General features: G+C 32.1%; 2 protein-coding genes and 2 pseudogenes across 3 annotated transcripts; all 4 read right to left on the bottom strand.

Moving 5' to 3' along the window:
• Window positions 1–784: 784 nt before the first annotated feature.
• LOC111304068 (uncharacterized) lies at window positions 785–3887 on the bottom strand. The gene is made up of 8 exons (XM_022900589.2): window positions 3681–3887; window positions 3127–3211; window positions 2956–3024; window positions 2600–2712; window positions 2194–2305; window positions 1973–2116; window positions 1308–1482; window positions 785–1159 (listed from the first exon to the last, which is right to left on the bottom strand). Exons 1-8 carry the CDS (start codon window positions 3730–3732, stop codon window positions 1034–1036), a joined length of 876 nt encoding a protein of 291 aa, XP_022756324.1. The 5' UTR covers window positions 3733–3887; the 3' UTR covers window positions 785–1033.
• Window positions 3888–12249: 8362 nt separating this feature from the next.
• On the bottom strand, window positions 12250–14489 carry LOC111304067 (protein PHOX1-like). Its single transcript, XM_089741943.1, has 3 exons — window positions 13437–14489; window positions 13070–13317; window positions 12250–12663 (listed from the first exon to the last, which is right to left on the bottom strand). The coding sequence occupies exons 1-2, from the start codon at window positions 14206–14208 to the stop codon at window positions 13169–13171; spliced, it is 921 nt and encodes a 306-aa protein (XP_089598069.1). The 5' UTR covers window positions 14209–14489; the 3' UTR covers window positions 12250–12663; window positions 13070–13168.
• A 139-nt stretch (window positions 14490–14628) lies between these two features.
• LOC149515371 (protein PHOX1 pseudogene) lies at window positions 14629–15465 on the bottom strand (annotated as a pseudogene).
• A 957-nt stretch (window positions 15466–16422) lies between these two features.
• Window positions 16423–20605, bottom strand: LOC111304045 (calcium uptake protein, mitochondrial-like; annotated as a pseudogene). The gene is made up of 7 exons (XR_016326509.1): window positions 19924–20605; window positions 19756–19819; window positions 19229–19452; window positions 19045–19131; window positions 18719–18935; window positions 17962–18240; window positions 16423–17294 (listed from the first exon to the last, which is right to left on the bottom strand). The product of XR_016326509.1 is annotated as a calcium uptake protein, mitochondrial-like (transcript).
• Window positions 20606–20942: the final 337 nt, after the last annotated feature.

Here is a 20942-nt window from a genome sequence, read left to right as displayed (position 1 = left end):
TCTTTGTCAGGATGCTGTTGATGATAAAATTAGAACAATCTTCTCTTTTGTTTTTGCATTGGGTTCCAGAAGATTCCACAAAAATCTCGCAAGCAACATTCTCATGCGATAGCCAGATGTAACAGAGGCAATATTTGGTGCCTCAGATCTTGAACTAAAATGCCACATCCTTTCCACTTCTTATCTTCCTACTAGTGTAAGGTACATATGTCACTTGGTTCATGCATGCAGCAAATTCTCAAAAAAAATTTTGACTTTTCCCATTTGTAAACATACATGTTATGTCCAAGTTTTCCTGTTGAGATTCCTTTCCCTCCAATCTGATTTCTAAGTAATCTTTCGTAAATAATAATTATATACTATAATTTAACGGATGGTAGCTGCAGATTACCCTCTTGCTGTAGCCGGAAATCCACAGAAATCAACCCAATTTTCTCCGGGAGTGACAGACGGCGGTATAATCGTTTTTGAGCCTCAGAAACCTGGTAATACATGGTCTGTGGGTGAAAATGAGTCTGCAACTGCAAGCAGCTTGCTCGAAAATGATTAGAAATCAAGTGAAAGATATTTATAATTTTGCAAATTTGATGAATTCACATGAGGCATTAAAATTTTAACAAAAATTGTATATTAATTTAACAAATGGAAATATAAATTTTGTCTGACATAACGGCACTATTTGACATGATAATTTTTTTATATTTTATACTATTTGATACAAGAAAAACATGATACAAATAGTCGAATTATAATGTCTAAATATGTACAAATACACATATTATCATGTCTAAATGTAAGCTATGCCATTGCCCAAATAGTGCATCCACATCAAATTCACAGTCAAACAAACAGAAGCGAATCGACAATTTGAGGAAACAAGTACCGTTATTAGTCTTAATCTATGAACACGGAAGCCACCACTTAATGGGTCTTGCAAATGCATGTACTTATGTTAGAAATTACATTCAAATCAAACGAGTTTAAATAGCCAGAAGTTCTCACTCCAGTGAGAATACTTTCTTTTTTTACATCTTCAAGCATCCACCTTTGCTGCTGCAGATGCATAACTTACACTACTGTCTCTCATAGTTTTGCATTGACTTGATTGCTCATATCGGAGAAATTTTATCTTTATTTTTGTTGAGCTGTTCCTCAGCATCTGAAATATTCAAAGATAAGCAAGACCATCAAAGATCAGGAACTCAAAGAACCATTTTGCAAAAAGGCTGAAGAGTATTTTTTGAAGGGATGGAAGCTTCCTCTATCAAAGCCCTTTTGATAGCTTTCAAGCACTTTGAGGCACTTACATGAAGGAAAACACTAATTGGATAGCGTCCACAGATGGTATTGTCATACTCCAACAAATATTGTTTGAACGCATCTGCATCTCCTGTTTCTATTATATCCATGCCCGTCTTGTCTAAGGCCTCAATTGATTTGTGTATGGCCCCATACTTCTTGTCATAGTGCATGTAATTAAACCTGACACCAAAAGCAAAAGTTAAATATTTGTGACACAATGTAAAAAACCTTAATCATATCAGTCTATACCCTACATTTATCCAAAACAAGCTTGGCTGGTGCATATCATGGAATGGAACCATAGATAAAAGTTAAAACCGTCGACAAAAAGATTTCTTTAAAAGAAAGAATGTATATATACTTTTGATAGGTATAGAGTGAATAAACATCGCCCATTCACCAGCTGAATGATTGGTGTCTGATATTTTTGAAGAGTAGCAAGTCAAGGCAGAAGTAAAAGTAACACTTAATAACCAGGATAACTTAACAGTCTACATCACAAATATACCAAGTCCTTTTTAGTGGTTCAGGGATGGGGTAGGTTTCAGGTAACTAGCCCACAGCTATACTCTAAAATGTAGCTTGTATATATGCGATATGAAAAGACATGTTTTGGGTGCATCATTCTCAACAAAGATGAAATTTATAAGGAAAATAGACTTCAACATACCGAGAACCCCAGTGACAAAAATCTGATGACACACAGAAGAAATTATGAGGATCATCTACGTATTTGGCCAACAACTTTCCATACATTGCTTCATTTTCAGCGCTAAGAGCACCAACCAAAATAGGTACAACTTTCACTGGATGCCTATATTAACATCATGCAAAATCAGCTTCAATTAGAACCAAGTGTAGAACCTTGTTTAATATATGGACAAAAATTACCCGTCAAATACTTTTGCAATATAAGGCAAATGCATTTCCATGCTATGCTCAGCTTCATCAACTCGAAGATCCATCAATTCAAATTTTCCTGTAGCTTTCAGCTCTTCAATGACTGAAAGATGAAACAAATATGACTCTACTTAAATTATGTGTTAGGGACCATTAAAACACAAAGTGGACAAAAAGGGCTTTAGGATTAAATATATATATATATATATATATAGTAAACACTCAAACAAAAAAGCCATTTCACAAGCTATATGTCTCAACCAAGAGGGAAAAGAAAAAACAAGACTAAAAACAAAAAACCGCAGTCAATCAGCTCAATAAGATATATAAAAAATCATATTTGACTTGACAACAAAGCTAATCTGACATGAAAGTCAAGAAGAAAAAATCCCTTCACCTTCCAAGTCAATAGGTAGGTCCCCTATTGGTGTCTTGTAAACTGTAGCTGTTGACAGAGCACATTTTGGAGTGTAATAATGGTGAGATGGACCAAGAAGGAATACCCGAGAACTGAAATTGTAAATTTTCACACATATCAGTATGTTTTAACCATAATAGAAGCAGATGAAGTAATTTGTTTTCATTCAAATACCATAATGTTCAGAGAGCAGTCAGTACACAATATTTGACAAATTTGGCTCACACTATGAGTAATGATTAAAAAAACAATGAGGGTATTTCCAGAGACACAATGTGATATTAAACTATAAACTATAGCAATTAAAAGAGCAGAAATATGATAAAAAGACGCACATGTTTGTTGGATCTATGTTTCCAAAAGCATAGGCAGCAGCACGACCTGAATATGAATAACCAGCATGCCTGAATTTTCCAAGCCACCATCAAAACAGAAACAAGAGAATACATTAAAATTTTAGTTTATGTTAGAAGAGAAACAAGCAATGAGGTAACAGAACAACTTACGGAGCAATTACACCTCTTACATCAGAAGATTTAGCCAAACCAGCCGCCCTGATCCATCCATCAAGCTCTTCCGCTAATTTTTTTGCTGAGAAAATATTATACATGTAGAAATCAAGATGTAAATTAACTGAAACAATTAAGGAAAATCAGTATGACTCTTTCCTAAGCCATTTTATGTTCAAATTCTAAAATATTAAAAATATATATATTTCTTTTCAAAATGTTTGCTTCCTTAGAAGTTAGAATTGCAAAAGTAGTACGCTACATTTACCTAAAGCCTTTCAAAAATACAAGTTGAAATTATTAATCTTTTCAACTTCAGAAGATCAGTCCATTGAATTATTCTACATTCAACACTTAATCATTAAAATTTTCATTTAACACTACTTTAATTGACATTGTTTTATTTTTCTTTCCAACTAAACCATATTTTAGTTTTCGACTTGATCATCCGTAAAAGGCAACCAAAAACATGAACCAAAATTAGATTATGAAAATTGTAGGGTTTCGGAGGAAGCAAAGAAAAGAGAAGTAAAGCGAGTTAAAGCACTTACGGTTATCAGTGTACCAAGATCCTGCATGCGAAGCTCTTCTGATTTTGTCCATTGAGACTGGGCGAAATTAAAGCCCTAATCTTTCGATGAATTTGGATTCAGATTCAGAAATGTTTTAGCAGTCGTCGAAGAAGAATAAGAAGAAAAAGAAACAGTTTTTAAATAATAATTTAAAAAACCACACTCGCTGATCCGTTGGAGTGCGATGCAAAGTCGAATGGAAAGAGACATTTTTACACTGCTGGATTTGTTACGCTAGATCTCAGCTGCATTGCTCTTCACGCTCCTCATCCCTTTTATATATGAAAATGTTTTGGGTAATTGGGTAATTTTATTCTTTCAAGGGTAGGAATTCATTTAAGATGGGTTCTATTGGCACCCAAAAATTATTTAATACGCCTTAAAAATCTTATTACAAATTTAATATTTAATAAAATTATTTAAATATTCATTAGTAAATTATTTTTTTATTTTTCATATCTTTTTCTTCTCTTTTAGTTTCTCTTTTTTAAAAACATGTTTGGTGTTTTTTTTTTTTTCTAACAAAAAGTTAATTTATTATCAAAATTCACAATTAAAATTTGTAATATCTTATATACTGTCAAAATAAAAAATGAATTTGAGAGAAACAATTACAGTAACGAAGAATTGAGGGATGACAATTGTGTAAGTTGATTTTATCCCTACATTTGAACTTTTCATAAATGCTTTTTCTAAAACTATATTGAGTTTTCAAAAATTAATTTTTAAAATTATCATTATGTATCCAGATAGGCTTTATCGAAAAAGAAATTTCAAAAGAATATGAATATAGCCAGACATACATATTTGGAATGACTTAATATTTACCAAAAATTTATTTTCGAAAAAGTAAGCTATTTATTAAAAAATTATTTTCAAAAGTAAAGAAAATTTTATTTTTGAAAACTTCTTCAATGTACGGGAAATGTATTTTCAAAAAACAATGTAATGATTTGGAAATGCATTTTCAAAAGTAATTTTTTTTTCATAATTTTGATTTTATTTGATTAACATGTAGAATAATTTAGGAAATGCAATGATAGACTAGATTGAATCACCAAAGAATTTAAATATCATATATGATTGTAGTTCTTCATTTATTACTGAAGAGGTACATTTATGTTTGTGAAGTCAACTTTGGGAGGCGTAAAGATTTGTTTTTAATGTTAGTTTATATAGATATAAAATATGAGAATTTAAATTGTTGTGCAATTGTTTTATAGTAAGAAATTATTGATTTCTTGGGCAAGATAGATGGAAAAAGATATTGATTTTGTGGTAGTGATTAAAAACTCTAATTTATGAGGTTTGAGTAGAAAAGCTAGAATCTAATTCACATGTGAACGTAGTGGAAAATATAGGCAACAAAAGAATAAGACAAATGTAAAAAAAAATGAAACGTAAGGGAACGAAAACAAGAAGTGTGATCATCTATTTCAGTTATATGGGTTTAAATTGGCAAATGATAATAAATGGGGTGTGAAGGTAGTCTATGAATTTCAAAATAACCTACTTGCAAAATAATTAGAAAGAAATTCATTTACAAATCAATTATCTAACAAAGAAAAGCCAATAATGGTTGATATGTCAAACAATTTGGTCAAACCAAAAACATATTATTGACCATAAAATAACATGATGAAAAGAATGTCAGCACTATAAAAGACTATATATAACAAATGTTGGAGAAACAAATATATTGAGAAAGCTAATAGATCACAAATGCAACAAGCCATATAAAGGTTGTTTGATTGTAAATATGTAGAGTAGCGTAGGACTAACGAGTTAAGAAACTATGTGAAAGACTTGTTTTTGGCTCACCCTACTGGTATAAATTTGTTGCATGCCTTTTTAAGTGTTTTGACTATAGATTGCACCTATAAAACAAATATGTCTCCCTTTGCTAAAGATTATTGGTGTAACTTCTATTGAGATAACATTTTCTATTGCATTTATGTACATGAAGGTCAAGCTCTATTACAACTACAGTTAGGCATTGTTTAGGTTAAAAAGTTTGATACTTTATGGTACATTTTCTAATGTCATTATTACCAATAGAGATTTGGCTTTGATGAATGCAATGCATACTATGCTTTCGAGCATAAAAAATCTTCTGTACAAATTTCATATCTTAAGAAACATATTCATAAATTATAAGAAGTTTTTTTAGCAAAAGTAGAAGTGAGAGGCATTCATGTCAAGTTGGAATATCCTTGTGTTCTCTTCTACCCATTATAAGTACAAAAGGCATATAAATTTATCGAAAATTGATTACTAGACTTATCCAGATGCAATTAAGTATGTCAAAGAGCAATGGTTAACAAAACATAATGAGAGATTTCTTGTTATTTAGACAAATAAAGTAATGCACTTTGAAAATATTATAATAAATAGGTATGATATAGTATAATTTTTTATTAAGATTATTTAGATTTGCATTCATAACAAGATCTTCATTCTAATATACCTTTATTAATTTGTTTAGGGCTAAGAATACACATTCAAAATTTTAGAAACACATTGGATCATCGTAAAGAGATTTTAAATCATTATGGAGTATAATTAACGGTTTTATTGAGCTGCAACATACAAAGATAAAGGCTTTATTTGATAAAAATATTATAAGTGTCGAGCATGCTTATAAGTTTTTTTGTTTAAAGAGTTGAGAGGTTTGGTTTTTAGAAGCACACTCAATATGATATTCATGGAAGTAAAGTGAGCAAATCAAATTGAGATTAACAAGCAATGTTGTGGTTGCATTATCAATGCACACGGATTACCTTATGCTAATGAGATTGCAGAGCACATACAGTGGGAAGTCTAATTTTTTTATCTAAAGTGCATTCTTATTGAAAGAAATTGGATTTAATGAAGAAACAAGTGGATGTCATATCAAAAGAGTTGACTATTACATCCGAGGTTGAGTGCTTGATTCCACCATTAGAGATTACTAAGATAAAAGGTCACAGAGTAATTAAAACAAATAAATCTACTCAATGCGACCCCTTATAGTGGGAGATTATGTTATCTACATAGGATAGTACATCATCACCAACCACTATGAATTTAATGAAAATGACAACATAGATCGATAAACTTCTTGTTCAACATTCATGTGGTGAACAAAAAATACGATATTTATCTAGTTTTCCAATGGAATTACATCCATATATACAGACTATTATCGATATTAAGGCAAATGGACATTGTGATTTTTGTTTTATTGCTAGACTATTTGGATTAGGTATAAATGATTGGGTATAAGTGCAACAAGATTTAATTAATAGGTTGATTCGATATCAAGGCAAATATGTCACATTGTATGAATTCATTGAACGTGTTGAGAAATTGGTAGAAATAGTATTGTCTTTTGACATTTGTGCCTCAAACGATAGATGACCTTACTTGATATGAGTCATTTGATTTCCTCATGACATAATGTCATACTAGTTCATATCAATTTGAAACAATGTTTGACCTATCTCCCATTAGATCTATACCACCTGCATCATTGAAACACAAAGTCATTACGATTAATTTGTAAATATTATCATTTTGTGCAGGTACCATTTATTGGATTTGATATTTATCATTTTTATTATTTATAATCACATTATAATTGATATATATCATATCTTGATACTTATCATATCTATTTATTTTGTGTAAATGTTCATGAAATCGTTTTCACCAATAGCTCTATTGTATGCAATTGACGGAAGCTTCAATATGAGTGTGCTTGAGGATGAGACGCTTCATATGTATCACATATAGAGGATTTTAGGTTTTTATTTAGCAAAAATTCTAATGTAGCCACCCAAGAAACAATTAAAATTGATTGATGAATTTAAATGAATATTTTGTATTTATTAAGATGTTTTATTTAATGTTTTATATTTAGCAACTTCTCTAACACATATGTTATATATCAAATATCATATATGCCAACATAAATGAATAATAAAAAATGTAAAGTAATCATACGAAATGATAATTACAATAACATAACGTACGTTGGAGTTTTACAATAATGAAATCCTACTCCCTAAACCTTGGGTCTCTTAGTTTGAATATATATATATATATAATGTGATGAAGCAGATGCACCAAGTGAGGCTAAATTTGATGTTGGTGGATTAGACGGTGCTGCTATCCATGCTATAGGTGAGAAACGCGAGGAATCAAGTAGCGCTCCTATTGATGCTAGAGATGAGATACGCGAGGAATTGGGCGATGTTGCCTTCAATGCCAGAGGTGGGAATCGAAAGGAATTGGGTTATGATGTCATCGAGGTTGGAGGTCGGTAGTGAATAGGTTAGGCACTAGAATCAAATATGATCTAAGAATCGATGTATGCAACTCAAACAAGATGGCATGTGTTTTAAAAACTGCATTTCTCCATACATCCAATCCCTATTGTAAACCACTAGAAATAGTAGTATGAAGAACTGCTAATGCTTACGATCTCACTTACAGAATTATAACAAGAAAAATCAATATCCAAAACATGTAATTGGGTATATTGTATAAGTAACTAATACTAAAGCTATAACTTACCGTATCTCTAGTAGACCTATTAAAGACTGAGATGATTGAGGCGACCGTGGCAGACTTAAATTTGGATATATGCACCAAATTTGAATGTACCAATGAGAAACTGGTGTATACCAAGCATCATAATCTAGTGAAAACTCGCCTAATACAGCAAATCGATGCCTTTAATGATCGACAGGCAGAATACGCATGTCAATCAATCCCAAAATTGATGTAAAAAATTATATGCCAACTCATATGTATGAAGGATACTCCACAGTTGGCTCGACATAGAGCTTGAAGGGTCAAAGGAATGGCCTATACATAACCAAACTATTGTAACACCCTCTTCTTATAATATGGCTTAACATAGCCCCGTATATCATTCATCTAAAAATATAAGTAATTTCCAGTAAAAGGTAATGCTATCATTGTGACTTTGTTTTATAAGGGCTTTAACACACCTAAGCTAATGGTAAGTCATTCAGCTGCTCTCATAGTTACCACAGTAAATCAGTATACGTATAAGGCTTCCACTGCTGAGATAAGGCTAATCATCATAATATCCTATGTTGGTTACTGGACTAAGCTTAGAAAAATGCTTATAATCCAAGCTTGCATTTACATTAAACAAACATAAATTATATAATATAGATACATAAAGAAATGTAATATAAACAAATATAACTAATATATAAATCATTAAACTAATGTAATTAATATACCTGAAAAAGTGTAATAACCAGCAATATAGTGAACTAAGCTCTACTTGTTATACCAAGCTACTTGTATAAATATGTTAAGCAAATTATCCCCCAAGCATACATACCAATGGTGCTCAAGTCATTGAATAAATGTAAGTACCCCATAGATATTTTAACTCCACTTTTGTTGACAAAAAGAGTGCATCTTAAGAGATAGAACAAGAAAGCTCTAGTAACGCATTCCATATCTATATTAGAAGCACTATCGATAACACCTTTAAGTGTATCATACATCCACTACAGCCTAACAAATGCACCATGAGAAAATCTTAATCTTATTGGATGTCACATCCTCTGAAACTTCGAGCAACTTCACCAACGATGCCGTCGCCTCATCCATTGTCAGTTTCTGAACCAATATCATCACCCTCCTTATGGGTATGTAAAGAATCGTGTATATATCATCCAATGTGATCATTATCTCATCGAATGATAAGTGAAACGTATTTGTCTCCAGCTACCACTGCTCAACAAATGTTGACACTATCGTATTATTGGACCAATGATAGATGCAATCGATTAAAGGTAGCAATCTCGACTCAATAACATGACAAAAAATACGCTGCTAAAAAGCATTTAGAAGCTAATGGTGTAATTTTGTCCCATGGTTAATTACTTTTAAGATAGCTCGCTTTTATAAAAATAATAACAAATAGAAACTAATTATTAATTTTACATACATTAAGTAAGTAATAAAAGTAAGCATTAATCATAAATCTCATTTAATTTATTACTTGGCCATTCTATATTTATGTTGCAATATAAGTGCCAAAACTCAAAAGCAGATAAATATCTACCGGTCTTACAAGAAACAACTCTAAGGGATAAACAACCAGTTCTACAACATAAACATTCGATTACTCTACGGGCTACTATACCAAATCAACAACCTGCTCATGTACATGATCATCAGCTCATCATCTCCTCTCAAAAGGAGTCAGACACCTCCGAATATTGACTGTAGCACATCCACTACATCGATTAACATCCATTCCTCTCATTCGTGCCATATCTATTTTTACAAATATTAAATGATAACATATTAGTTCTCGAAGCAAATAATCACACGCATGAAATATCAAAATATTGTGGGGTTTTACATATTTGTAAGGAATTTTTAGAAATGAATATTTGAAAGCCTTTAAGAATCAAAAGCTCTTTGAGGATTCTGAACATTAATTTCTGGAAACCTTTAAGAGTTTCTGGACATTCAATTATTAAAGTTCTCAAAGGTTTCCAGAAATGGATATTCAGAAGCCTTTAAGAGCTTCTCAAAATGGATTTTCGGAAGCTTTTAAATGCTTTCAGACATCCATTTTTGAAAACCTTTAAAAACTTCCTAAAATTCATTTTTGAAAGTTTCAAATCACTCCCAAACATTTCAAAATGAAATCTTACAAAACTAAATATAAAATCAAATATTTTTGGAAATTCTTAAATGATTCTGGATGTCCATTTCCAAAAACCTTTAAGAATTTTCAAAAATTCTTTTTTGAAAATTTTGAATCGTACCCAAACATTTTAACATAAAATCTTCAAAAAATAAACACAAAATCAAACAAAAAAGAAAAAAAAAATGATTAACCTATGATTTTATGCTTTCTAACTTCAAATGGGTGAAATTTCCTTTGAATTAAACTTGATTAAGGCTTAATCCTTTAGGATTTTCGGTTGGGAAAAGAGAGATGAAAGATAAGATGTGAAGGAAAAGAGATTGAGTGTATGGATTTTTGATAAATTTTTATTTTAGGTGCGGGATGTGTTGAATAAAAAATGAGGTGTTAAAAATAAAAATGTGTGTTGAGTAATTGTTAAGATGCAAATAGCAACTGTCTTAATTTAATCACGAAGATTGATTCTAAACACAACTTATTTTTTGGAATATAGAAATTAATTTAATCACAAAAACCAATTTTAAACACTTCATTTTTTAGAATATATCATTTACAATTATTATACTATAATTAATTAGTCATAATTCAAAATTATGTGAAATTTATAGGGCTCATATTTATAAATAGTAGACCATTATATAATTTTTTAATGTGATTGGACAATTATGGAAGTGTAATAAAAAGAAATGTAGATGAAATGTTTCTCATTTTTTCTCTCGATGCCCACTTTTTTTTTTCAAAATTATCTTTAAATAAAATTATTTAATTATCATTTGTTATTTTAATTTTAAAATTTTCATATATGCACTTCTTATAAGTTTTATAACTTAACATAAATTCATATATGGTAAATTATATATAAAAAAAATCCTGAATGATTTTTACAAGATCATAAAAAAATAAACGAATCGTTTTAAATAATTATAATTTTATTTACAAATTGATAGAGAAAAACTATGCATATGAGTTTTTAAATTTCTTCTTGATTTCAACGTTTTGAAACAAAAACTTTCAAAAAAATTTGAAAGACTTTCAAATTTGCAAATTTAAAAGCTTAAAAGTAGAAGGGGTGTAAAAAAGAAAAAAGAAAAAAGAATAATTAAATAATTTTATTTAAAAATAATTTTTAAAAAATATGTGAAGGAAAAAAATAGAATATGTTTAGAATGGTCATTGAATTATTTACTAATTAAATCATTTATATTAAATACTGCCAATGTGTAAATAATTTTCTTGAGTATTTCCTCAAAAAGAAGAAAAAAAATCATGTGTAAAACCTTTTTGCATCATCTTATAGTAAAAAAATGCCATAGCTTATTGTTATATATAATATAAAAAATTTGATTGGGACTCCTATTTTTTGTTCCTTTCCATGGCTAATTTGCCAATGCGAAATGAATGGAACTTGTAATATGAAAATACCTTAACATTTTTAGCTCAATCATAACTGTGTTCTATGACTGAATTCCTAAGAATTCAACCATAAAAACGTTTTATGACTAAATTTTTTAATTTAGTCATAAATCGACATTACAGTACATCCCTCCCACTACACTGGTACAGGGAGACTTATTGTTCCCATCTATCCCATCTTCTTGTCAAGCACCATCTCTTCTTTAAGGCTTGTGCATTCATATTGTTTATAGAAATATCAAAAAGAAAAGCAACATTGAAGTGAAATTAGACCCCAAGTTTTATTGTACAACAACAAAACAAATAAATAGAAAAAGTTAGAAATATAAAGACTAATAGATCAGTTTGTAGAGCAAAAAGAACTTAATGCTTAGATAACTTACCTCCAAAACTTAGGGTTTGAGCCTAAAACAATATGTATTGAAAACACAGGAGACTACTGATGCAAGAGAAAAAAAATGATTTATATCACAAATCAAATTCCAAATTTCATGAATTCGACTCTCAAAAATAAAAACACATGAAAACAAAGTGTCAAGATTGATATTTACAACTGACCTGACCAAACAAAAAGAAATTTACAACAAATGATGACCTATATGCAGAACAAAGAAGGTAGTCTTACAACCAATTATTATCCTTGAAAATGAACCAATCAAATCATATACCAATAACTCGAACTGCAAATTGCTGCGTGAAAAAAATCCCTCAAAAAATGACAAAATGAATGTCTGAACTTGACTTCATGCCCAATCACAAATTGCACTTTATCAACCTAACACCTTACAAAGTTTTGTTCTTCGCTGCCAAAAAGTAACAACGAGCAAGACACAACAGTCCACAGACAAAAAAATAGACCTGCAATTACACAAAAGATTAAACATGATGTCCTTTGTCCGATCAGCACTAATACATTGACTGAAAGAAATCCTAAATCAAACGAGATTAAAGGCCATGTAACCAAGGGAAAACTGAAAGGCCAAATAATAGATTAAAAGCCAGAACCCACACTAAAACCACAATATGATTTCAGTTTATGACTAATTAAAAGCCATTTTGAATGAAAATACATGACTCCTTATGATAGTATCCGGGTGCAAACTATTTTATAGCATCCAGGGGCAAACTATTTTTCATCCAAGTGGTGCTAAAAACAGTTTCTATTTTTATAAATGAGTAGATCAGGCCAATAATTATTAACAGTTATAAGATTAAGGTAATAATGGAAATTGCAGATCAACAAGCTGAACAGAAATATGCTTACCTATCTTAGTAGCACAAAAACACTGATCTTGACAAATTAATTATACAAAACTGAAGCACTTGTCTGATGCCCCAAAAGAATACCCAATCAACAGAAAACTCAAAGATGCTCCAAGACAGAATGAAGCTTTGGAGCCCGGCGATGGAACAATGGTTCCAGCCGGAATGATGGAACACCAATCTGCCACCTTTTCACATCATACATCTCATTCCATGCCTGTACAATCTCATCAATTTTGAATCCTAAACCTGCAATAAAATTAAGGGGATAAAAAACTTTCCCAACAAAAAATTTTCCTAACAGCAACACAAGTGAGAACAAAACAAGTGCAACAAGAGAAGTTTACAAATGACTCCTTTGTACATACCTTCCAATGCAGTCTCGTTGGAACGGTGGTTCTTTATCATAACAGCTATATCAGTTAGAGAAGCCCCAGCAAGTTCAAATTTCTCAACTGAAACTTCCAAACATTCTTCCCAAGTTGGCAGCCCAAGCTTGTATTCCACAACAGAACGCTCATAAAGTAAAGTTCCCCATAACAGGTATATCTGTGAAGTCATATTAGCAGCCTGCTCAGCAGCATCTTCAGCAGAGACATCTTTAAACAGCCCATCTAAACCCATTTTCTGCAAATGGGCCTTATACTTGTTAAATTTGGAGAGTCCATTTAGTCGTTGCTCCTCCATTTCCTCCCACATCTGCATACCCCTGTCCATGCTGTCCTCTGCTCTGTTATAAAGCTGAAGGACCTCCTGGGATGGTCCGGTCCCTAAGTCAATCTTGCTCCCAATTGCATGGTACCAACAGAGTTTTGCTTGCTCAAACTGCTGTTGCCCCAATGCAAGAAGACCTTCAAAAAAATCTGGTTTAATTTTTAATGCTTCCTCATACCTATTTGCTGCCAAAACATGTTCTTTCAGTGCCCAATCATACACACTCGTAATCTGTACTAGTATGGATTCCCTTGAACCCTCTTCTGTAAAGAAGACATGCTTCCTTGCCCTGGACATGTGAACATTTCCCCAATTGAACAATGCCAAAGCAGCCATCTCTTGGAACTTATCTGCAGCAATTTCAAAAAGCTCCTGTGCATCTTCACTTGTCACAGCATCCTCCATTGCTTTCGAGTATAATTTCATCCCAAGTTCATGAAGATCTAAGTAAGAATCAGAATCAAATCCGACATGGTTCTTGAACAATTGTGCAAACTGGACAATCCAATCCTCCACGCATGTTCCCTTAATAGCTTCTACACAATGGTCTGCATTACCATTCTCAACAACATTGCTCAATTCCTCTTCACTCTTGACCACCTCCAGTTTACTTACTCCTTTATAAGCTGGTTCCTGGTAAGGACTAACTTTAACAATATAGAACCTAAGCGATCCTCCTGAAACAGCACTAGTTGATTCAGCCAAACTAAGTTCATCTGTTGTAGTGATCGTAACCAAATCACCCTCTGAATCCCTGTATTTCACAAGAATACCCTTCAATCCTGGAAACCTATCCTGAACAATATCCCTCACCAACTTAATCGTACAATTCACAGGTAATTATGCTCACCTAATATCCTCTCCAAGCACCAACTTCACCGTCTTGGTAATCACTTTTTCTTCTTCAACGGCCTTCTTCTCTTCCTCAATAGTCTTCACAACAACCTCTTTATCCTTGACCTTGACAACACTAACCTTCTTCTCCTCCACAACGATCTTATCCTCCGCCTTCTTCTCTTCCGTAGCCTTATCATCAATCTTTTCATTTTTCTCAACATTTTTCCCTTTGTTTTTCTTCTTCCTCAACTTCTCCTTCACCACTTTTCGCAACCGTGAAGCCCCGGCAGGCTCATTATCAAACAAACCAAGTTCATTTTCATTAACGGTGACACCGTTATCATCCATAGCCTTTTTAACACTCTCTAAAACCTCCAAAGCAAATAAATTATTGGGTTCAATAGTTAAAACATTATAAACATCCCTATAAGCTAAATCCAATCTATTCAGAGCTCCATAACACCTAGCTCTTTTCAACAAAGCTTTGCTATATTTAGAAGAAACCTCTAAAGCCAGATTACATTCAGCAATGGCGCGGGGGTACTCGCCAAGACCCATTTGCATATAACAAGAAGCCATGTTGCTGCGTAAATGGGCGACCTCGATGTGGTTTCTAGGGAGGAGGTTAAGGGCTTTTTCGTACTTTAACATCGCGCCTTCATGGTCGCCTTTCTGGAAGAGTCGGTTACCTTCTTCTTTGAGCTCTTGAGACATGTTGCTGAAGATTGCCGTGTCTTCATCGAAAGCTTTCGACGTTCGATCGGCGGAGGCTTTGTTTTGCTTGTTGGTTTCCACAGCTTTCCGGGCAGCCTCTTGAATCTTCTTCTTCCCCGTTGGCTTCCGCATTTTTGGATTAAGAATTCCAACTAAAAAGATTAACAAAGAAAAACAATCTGATAATAATAATATGCGGATGGTTTAACGCTAATTTCAAAGTGGAATAAAAGAGGGGAGTATTATTATATGCGGATGGTTTTTTTGTTTATGGCAGAGGAAATGAAAGAGATTTCTTATTATTATTTTTTTTCATTTCTGCATTGTTATTTCTTTGTTTTTCTCTCGCCGTTAGAGTTTGGCTGTCGGGAAGAAAGGCAACGTTGTGCACAGTAAATGGTAAAGTCAGTTTCCAAGCAAGCGCGTTTAGTGGACCGTCCAATTTTGTCGTGCCCTTGCGTTTGCGTAGGTTTTATGGAAAGTCCGGGGAGAATTTGTTTGTTCCTTTTGTTCCTTTACAAGCCGACCAATCAATCTCCAACTCACTGTTATTACATGTCCATAGTTAGCTTTCAATTGCGTGAGTTTGGCGCTTTTTTTTTTTTTTTTTCTTTTTCATATTTTTCCCAAGATATATATTTTTTTATGAATCAATTATATATTTTCATCATCATCACGTGAATTAATTGAATTAATAATATTTTTTAAAAATTTTAATCTATCTTTAAACCTTCTGTTATATTATTTATTTGATTTAAGTATATAATATGTATAAATTTTTTTAAATTTATAATTTTTAAATATTATTAAATCATCGATAATTAATTTGATAAAATGAGTATATAATACCAATTACATTCCTTTCAAACAATACAAGATAGCATTATTTAAAAAATTCATTTTCTAAGATGATCTATATTTCATATAATAAATTTTGCAAGTTTTTAAGTATCAAGATATTAGTCACATGTCAACTGATTTGCTTTTTTTTTTTTTTATCTTTTATGATTAAACTCGTAATTTTGATTTTTACATATAAAATTATTAACAAAAAAAATAAATTTAATAATTTTAAATACAATATGATAATTAAGACGAAAATAATTTAAAATAATATATAAAAACAACATAATTTACAATTTTAATGAAAATTATAAGTAAATTTAGCAAAACTAAAAAAAAAAAAAAACTGGCACCCTATTAATTATTTTACACCTATTTCTTATTTACATCCCAAAATTAAAATTTAAACACAAATTTTTATCCACTGCACTCCACAATAATATTTCTCTTTCCGCTGAGAACTACCCTTTATACCCATTTCAACATTTCCTTTCTCATTTTTTATTTTCATTCTATCTTTCTTCATACCCTAAACCAAAACTCATCCTAAGAACTTTAACCCAAAGCCTAAATCATAAATTGCAGAGTGAGTCAAACAGAGGATGATAGAGCAGATCCCGACATTAAGGACAGGCACAACGTCTGCAGGAGTGACAGGAACTTCAGTAATGGCGGAAGCACTTGTCTGAGAGAAAGTTGGATACTGAGACTGAGTCTTCTTTCTTGGGCAACTGAACCTCATATGCCCCAGTTCTGTACACGAGTTATCCTTCTTATTCTTTAAAATTGTCAATTTTCCAATCTCATAACATTTTCCATAAATGTTTTCCAATTATTATTTACATACTTTAAGAAACAATCAATTATACAGTATGAAAAGGCCCAGCAGCAATTATACCATAATATGAGATCAACCGCCCAATGAAGCTATTATTTGTACGGTTCCAGCAGCAAGATACAAGTCCCAAAATTCCTGACTCTACAGGTTAAGCAATATCACTTTCTCACTTAATTAAAATTCTAACAAACTCATCTGAGCTTAAATGCCCATCACAATTGGAGTCAAACACATGGAAAATGATCTCAACAACATTGTCTGTAAGTGATATGCCACAAACCTGTATATGCATAGATCACTTCATCATGATGTTTACTGTGAAAGTCTGATATTTGGAATTGGCAATCATTATGCATGGAAGATTCTTAAAATTCAAACTAAATGGCAAGGTTTCTTATTAAGAAAAATGGAAAGAATACCAAAAAAGAAAATGATGGAACAAGGTAAGAAATTGAAAAGATAGAATTTTAAGATGCATGTTAGAACACCTAAAGCTGCATGCAAATCTAAAGTTCTAAACGGTAATTTGCCATGCAAAAGTCATAAACAAATGCAATCATGTAATCATATAGAGAAAAGGTACCGTTGCATATGACAAAATAGATGTTAACAAGAAGATGGATTAATTTTGTAAGCACATGATATTAACCATTGTTGAGGCATTACATCTGCTCAAAAAGTCAAAGTTGCACCTATAGCAACATCTAATGACTTTTCTAAGATTTAATGGGAAAAAAATTCAATTTATAAACCTTTGAGTGCATAACACGAAAGCTACATTGTTGTCAATTTTAGGAACCTCATTTTAACATTAAACCCGATGAGAAAATAGATAAAGCTAAAGAAAGTCGCCATTAATTCAGTGACTTTTCAAAATTTTTTATTTCTTATTGGAAAGTTATAACCAGTCACAAAAGAAACCACAAATCATAAACAACAAGACTTACGTGAGATGCTGCTCGTTTGAAGTCATCCGTTGTCAGTAGACCGTTAATTTTCCCATAACTAAAAAGAGCCAAATAAAATGGCAGCAATTTTCTACGTAGCTCAGCAAAACGTTTGAATTCATCCAAGTTGATTTGAATCTCCCTAAGATATGGCTCGTCATTTAATACATCAACTCACTCAAACAGCCCGTCTAAATGACTCATATCAGCGGAAGCAACCATGGATAATGCAAAATCCTTGGCTTTGTAGTTATAATGATCAAACTCTAATCTCAACATCTACAAAATATAATAAACATTATTTTGAATATGACAATCATCAAATTTGTGCGTGGGGGAGAAAGAAAAATAGGTAAAAATGTGAAAGCTCCAAGATAAAAGAAAAAAAAAATTAGTGCAATTTGCTATGCGTTACAAGCGTTCTACAAGTTAAATGATACATTTCAAATTGATAAAAAGATTCAACTCCTACAACCATAAAAGAAAAAACTTATAGAAAATGCTTTTGCCCCTTAGATTTTGGCTCAATCTTAACACCTATTCTCATGCTACATGAAAATGCTCCAAGTTGTCAAAGCTTGATAGGCAATGGAATAATAGTCATGCCAAGAATACCATGAAACATCCACGATAAGAATAGCATTTTTTGCAAAATTCCACCAATATAAGGTACAGCATAAGAACTAAAGAAATATCATGCACAACCATTTACAAAAATGATTTCAATTTTGTTAAGACTTGGAAGAAGGGGACTCACCTCATCCTGCAAATTTTGCATGAATTGAACAAATTTATCATGTTGGAGGCGTGCCTTTCCACTTTTCCAGAGAAGTACTCCACCAGACCTCCGTTCTCCACAGAGCCAGTAACTTTTAACCCAATGCGAAGTCCATCCCTGTGGAATGCCCCTTGTCTGTTATTAGCTCGCATCAAAGCCATCACTTTCTTAAATTCTTCCTTATCAATCTCCCCATATATAGATATTTATAGTCAAATCACTAACATGTTAAGATAAAAGTGTAAAGGAAGCAAAGACCACTAGCTCAAACTTATTTTTAAATAGATATAGAAATCCAAACGCATTGTTGTCTACATCAAACATTTTGAATGCAATGGAGAAGCTTGACTCGGGGATGCTGAGTAATCAGTAATGTTACAAAAAAGATATACCTTTTCCAAAGAAATTATTCAGAGTTTGTATCACCCAAATAAAGAAGAAAAGGTGCACCGAATAGTCTGTTTAAATTGTGAGATATCGGCCACTTACTCTTTGAAAGATATAAGTCCATCATTGTTCATATCAAAAAGCATGAAAAATTCTTAAGGATCACAACGTAACTCGCTAGGACTCCTTTCCCCTGTCAAATAACCGTCTCTAACAAGGTGGGATTCAGATGGAGGAAAAACAGGAACAAATGTTCGCATTAGATCAGCTGGTCTCATGAGTAATTCTCCTTCAGCAGTTCGAAAAGAGGCAAAATACTCAAAAACCTGCAAGCACAGAGATACTATGAGGACATGACAGAGGGTAAATAAGGAAACGTTCATAAGATACCTTATGAAGACCAAATAAATATTAATAACTGAATGCAGAAAGTTGCCCACAGTAAATCAAGAATCCAAACAAAAAAGAATTGGAAGAACAAACACAAGCTGCTTTATTTCTTTACAATCAATATGTTGACCAATCAAACTAAAGTCAACTTGTCAGCAGTTATAGTTATGAGAAGAATTAAAATTTTTCTAAGAACTATTCCTACCATCAATATTCAACACAATTATTCAATAATTCACCTTTTTTGGTGGACTCCACAATCTTAATCGCTTCTGTTAAAGAAAACTTTCCTTCCATACACCTCTGCAACGGAAAAAGAAAAATCAAATAGTAAATACTAATGCCACCAAATATTTTACAATTTGTTAAAACAAAAAGGATAGAGAAATTAGAAGAAGAATGATAACCTCCGAAGATGAACTTAGAGCTATAGTCAGGGAGGGCTAGTTTACGAAAAGCGTTTATTGAACCATCAACAGTAAATTCAGCAGTTTCCGTTGACCCTTTAGCGAAAGACAAAAAGGGTTTCTTGAAAAAGGCAGAACTCCAATCCGAAACTGAAGTTGAGTACCAGTAGACTAATCCTAAGCTCGAACCAACAGCAATCCCCGAGATCCATTTTATGAAAGAGCTGGCAATGGAATATTTTTTATTATTGGAGTCGATATTTGCAGCGTTGATCAGAGGCAGCGACGAGAATTGGCGGGTTCGGAGTCCTTGTTGGAGAAATGGTGCATCGACGGCGAGGAACTTTTGAGAGAGGTTAGGAAGGCATGGTGTTGATTGAGATTTTTCAGTGTTTGCAAAGGCGGAGAGGGAAAAGGGTGAGGCACCAGAGTAAAGTACAAAGTTGAAAATGGTAAGAAAAGATTGATGGATGGACGGATGGATCCAGGATTTTTGGGATTCTTTTAATAGGTAAACACCCGTAATTAGTAGTTGGAACTTGGAACAAACAAGACGTAAGCCAACCATAAATCCGACGACCTAGGAGTCGAAGTTATTTTAATTTTCGAATGAGAGCTCTTGGGTCAAGACAAGACACGTCGGTTTTGTTCTTTAGCCAACAAAATCTGGGCATTTAGTTACGGAATCTTAAACTTTAGGGGAAAGTGTGATTTTGGGAAAGTATGATACCGAAGAAAATTTAGACTTCTAAGATATTTTATTTTTAAATTTTTGTGTTTAGTGAGAAAATTTACATTTATTAAATTATATATTTTTATCATAATATTTTTGATAATATAATAAAATTTTCATTTTATTTTAAAAAAAGTAAATAGGACAAATAATGGATTTATCATCAAATGAACTCAAAATTTTATAATTTTTTATAAAATTGAATTTATATCAATTATTATGTTTTTATAAAAAAAAATACAATAATTGGTACAATTTAAATTATTAACAATGAATAATTACCACA

The sequence above is a fragment of the Durio zibethinus genome, chromosome 13 (assembly GCF_047325235.1).
Source record: "Durio zibethinus cultivar Kanyao isolate XHJ-2024 chromosome 13, ASM4732523v1, whole genome shotgun sequence".
NCBI lineage: Eukaryota > Viridiplantae > Streptophyta > Magnoliopsida > Malvales > Malvaceae > Durio > Durio zibethinus.
This window is presented reverse-complemented; position numbering and strand designations above follow the sequence as displayed.

Coding starts and splice junctions, on each gene's coding strand:
- LOC111304068 (XM_022900589.2), bottom strand. CDS start 3,732: ATGGACAAAATCAGAAGAGCTTCGCATGCAGGATCTTGGTACACTGAT. Junction 3,212..3,680: donor ATCTTGGTACACTGATAACC/GTAAGTGCTTTA, acceptor ATATTTTCTCAG/CAAAAAAATTAGCGGAAGAG. Junction 2,306..2,599: donor CCTACCTATTGACTTGGAAG/GTGAAGGGATTT, acceptor TTCATCTTTCAG/TCATTGAAGAGCTGAAAGCT.
- LOC111304067 (XM_089741943.1), bottom strand. CDS start 14,208: ATGAAATTATACTCGAAAGCAATGGAGGATGCTGTGACAAGTGAAGAT. Junction 13,318..13,436: donor CAACGAGACTGCATTGGAAG/GTATGTACAAAG, acceptor ATTTTATTGCAG/GTTTAGGATTCAAAATTGAT.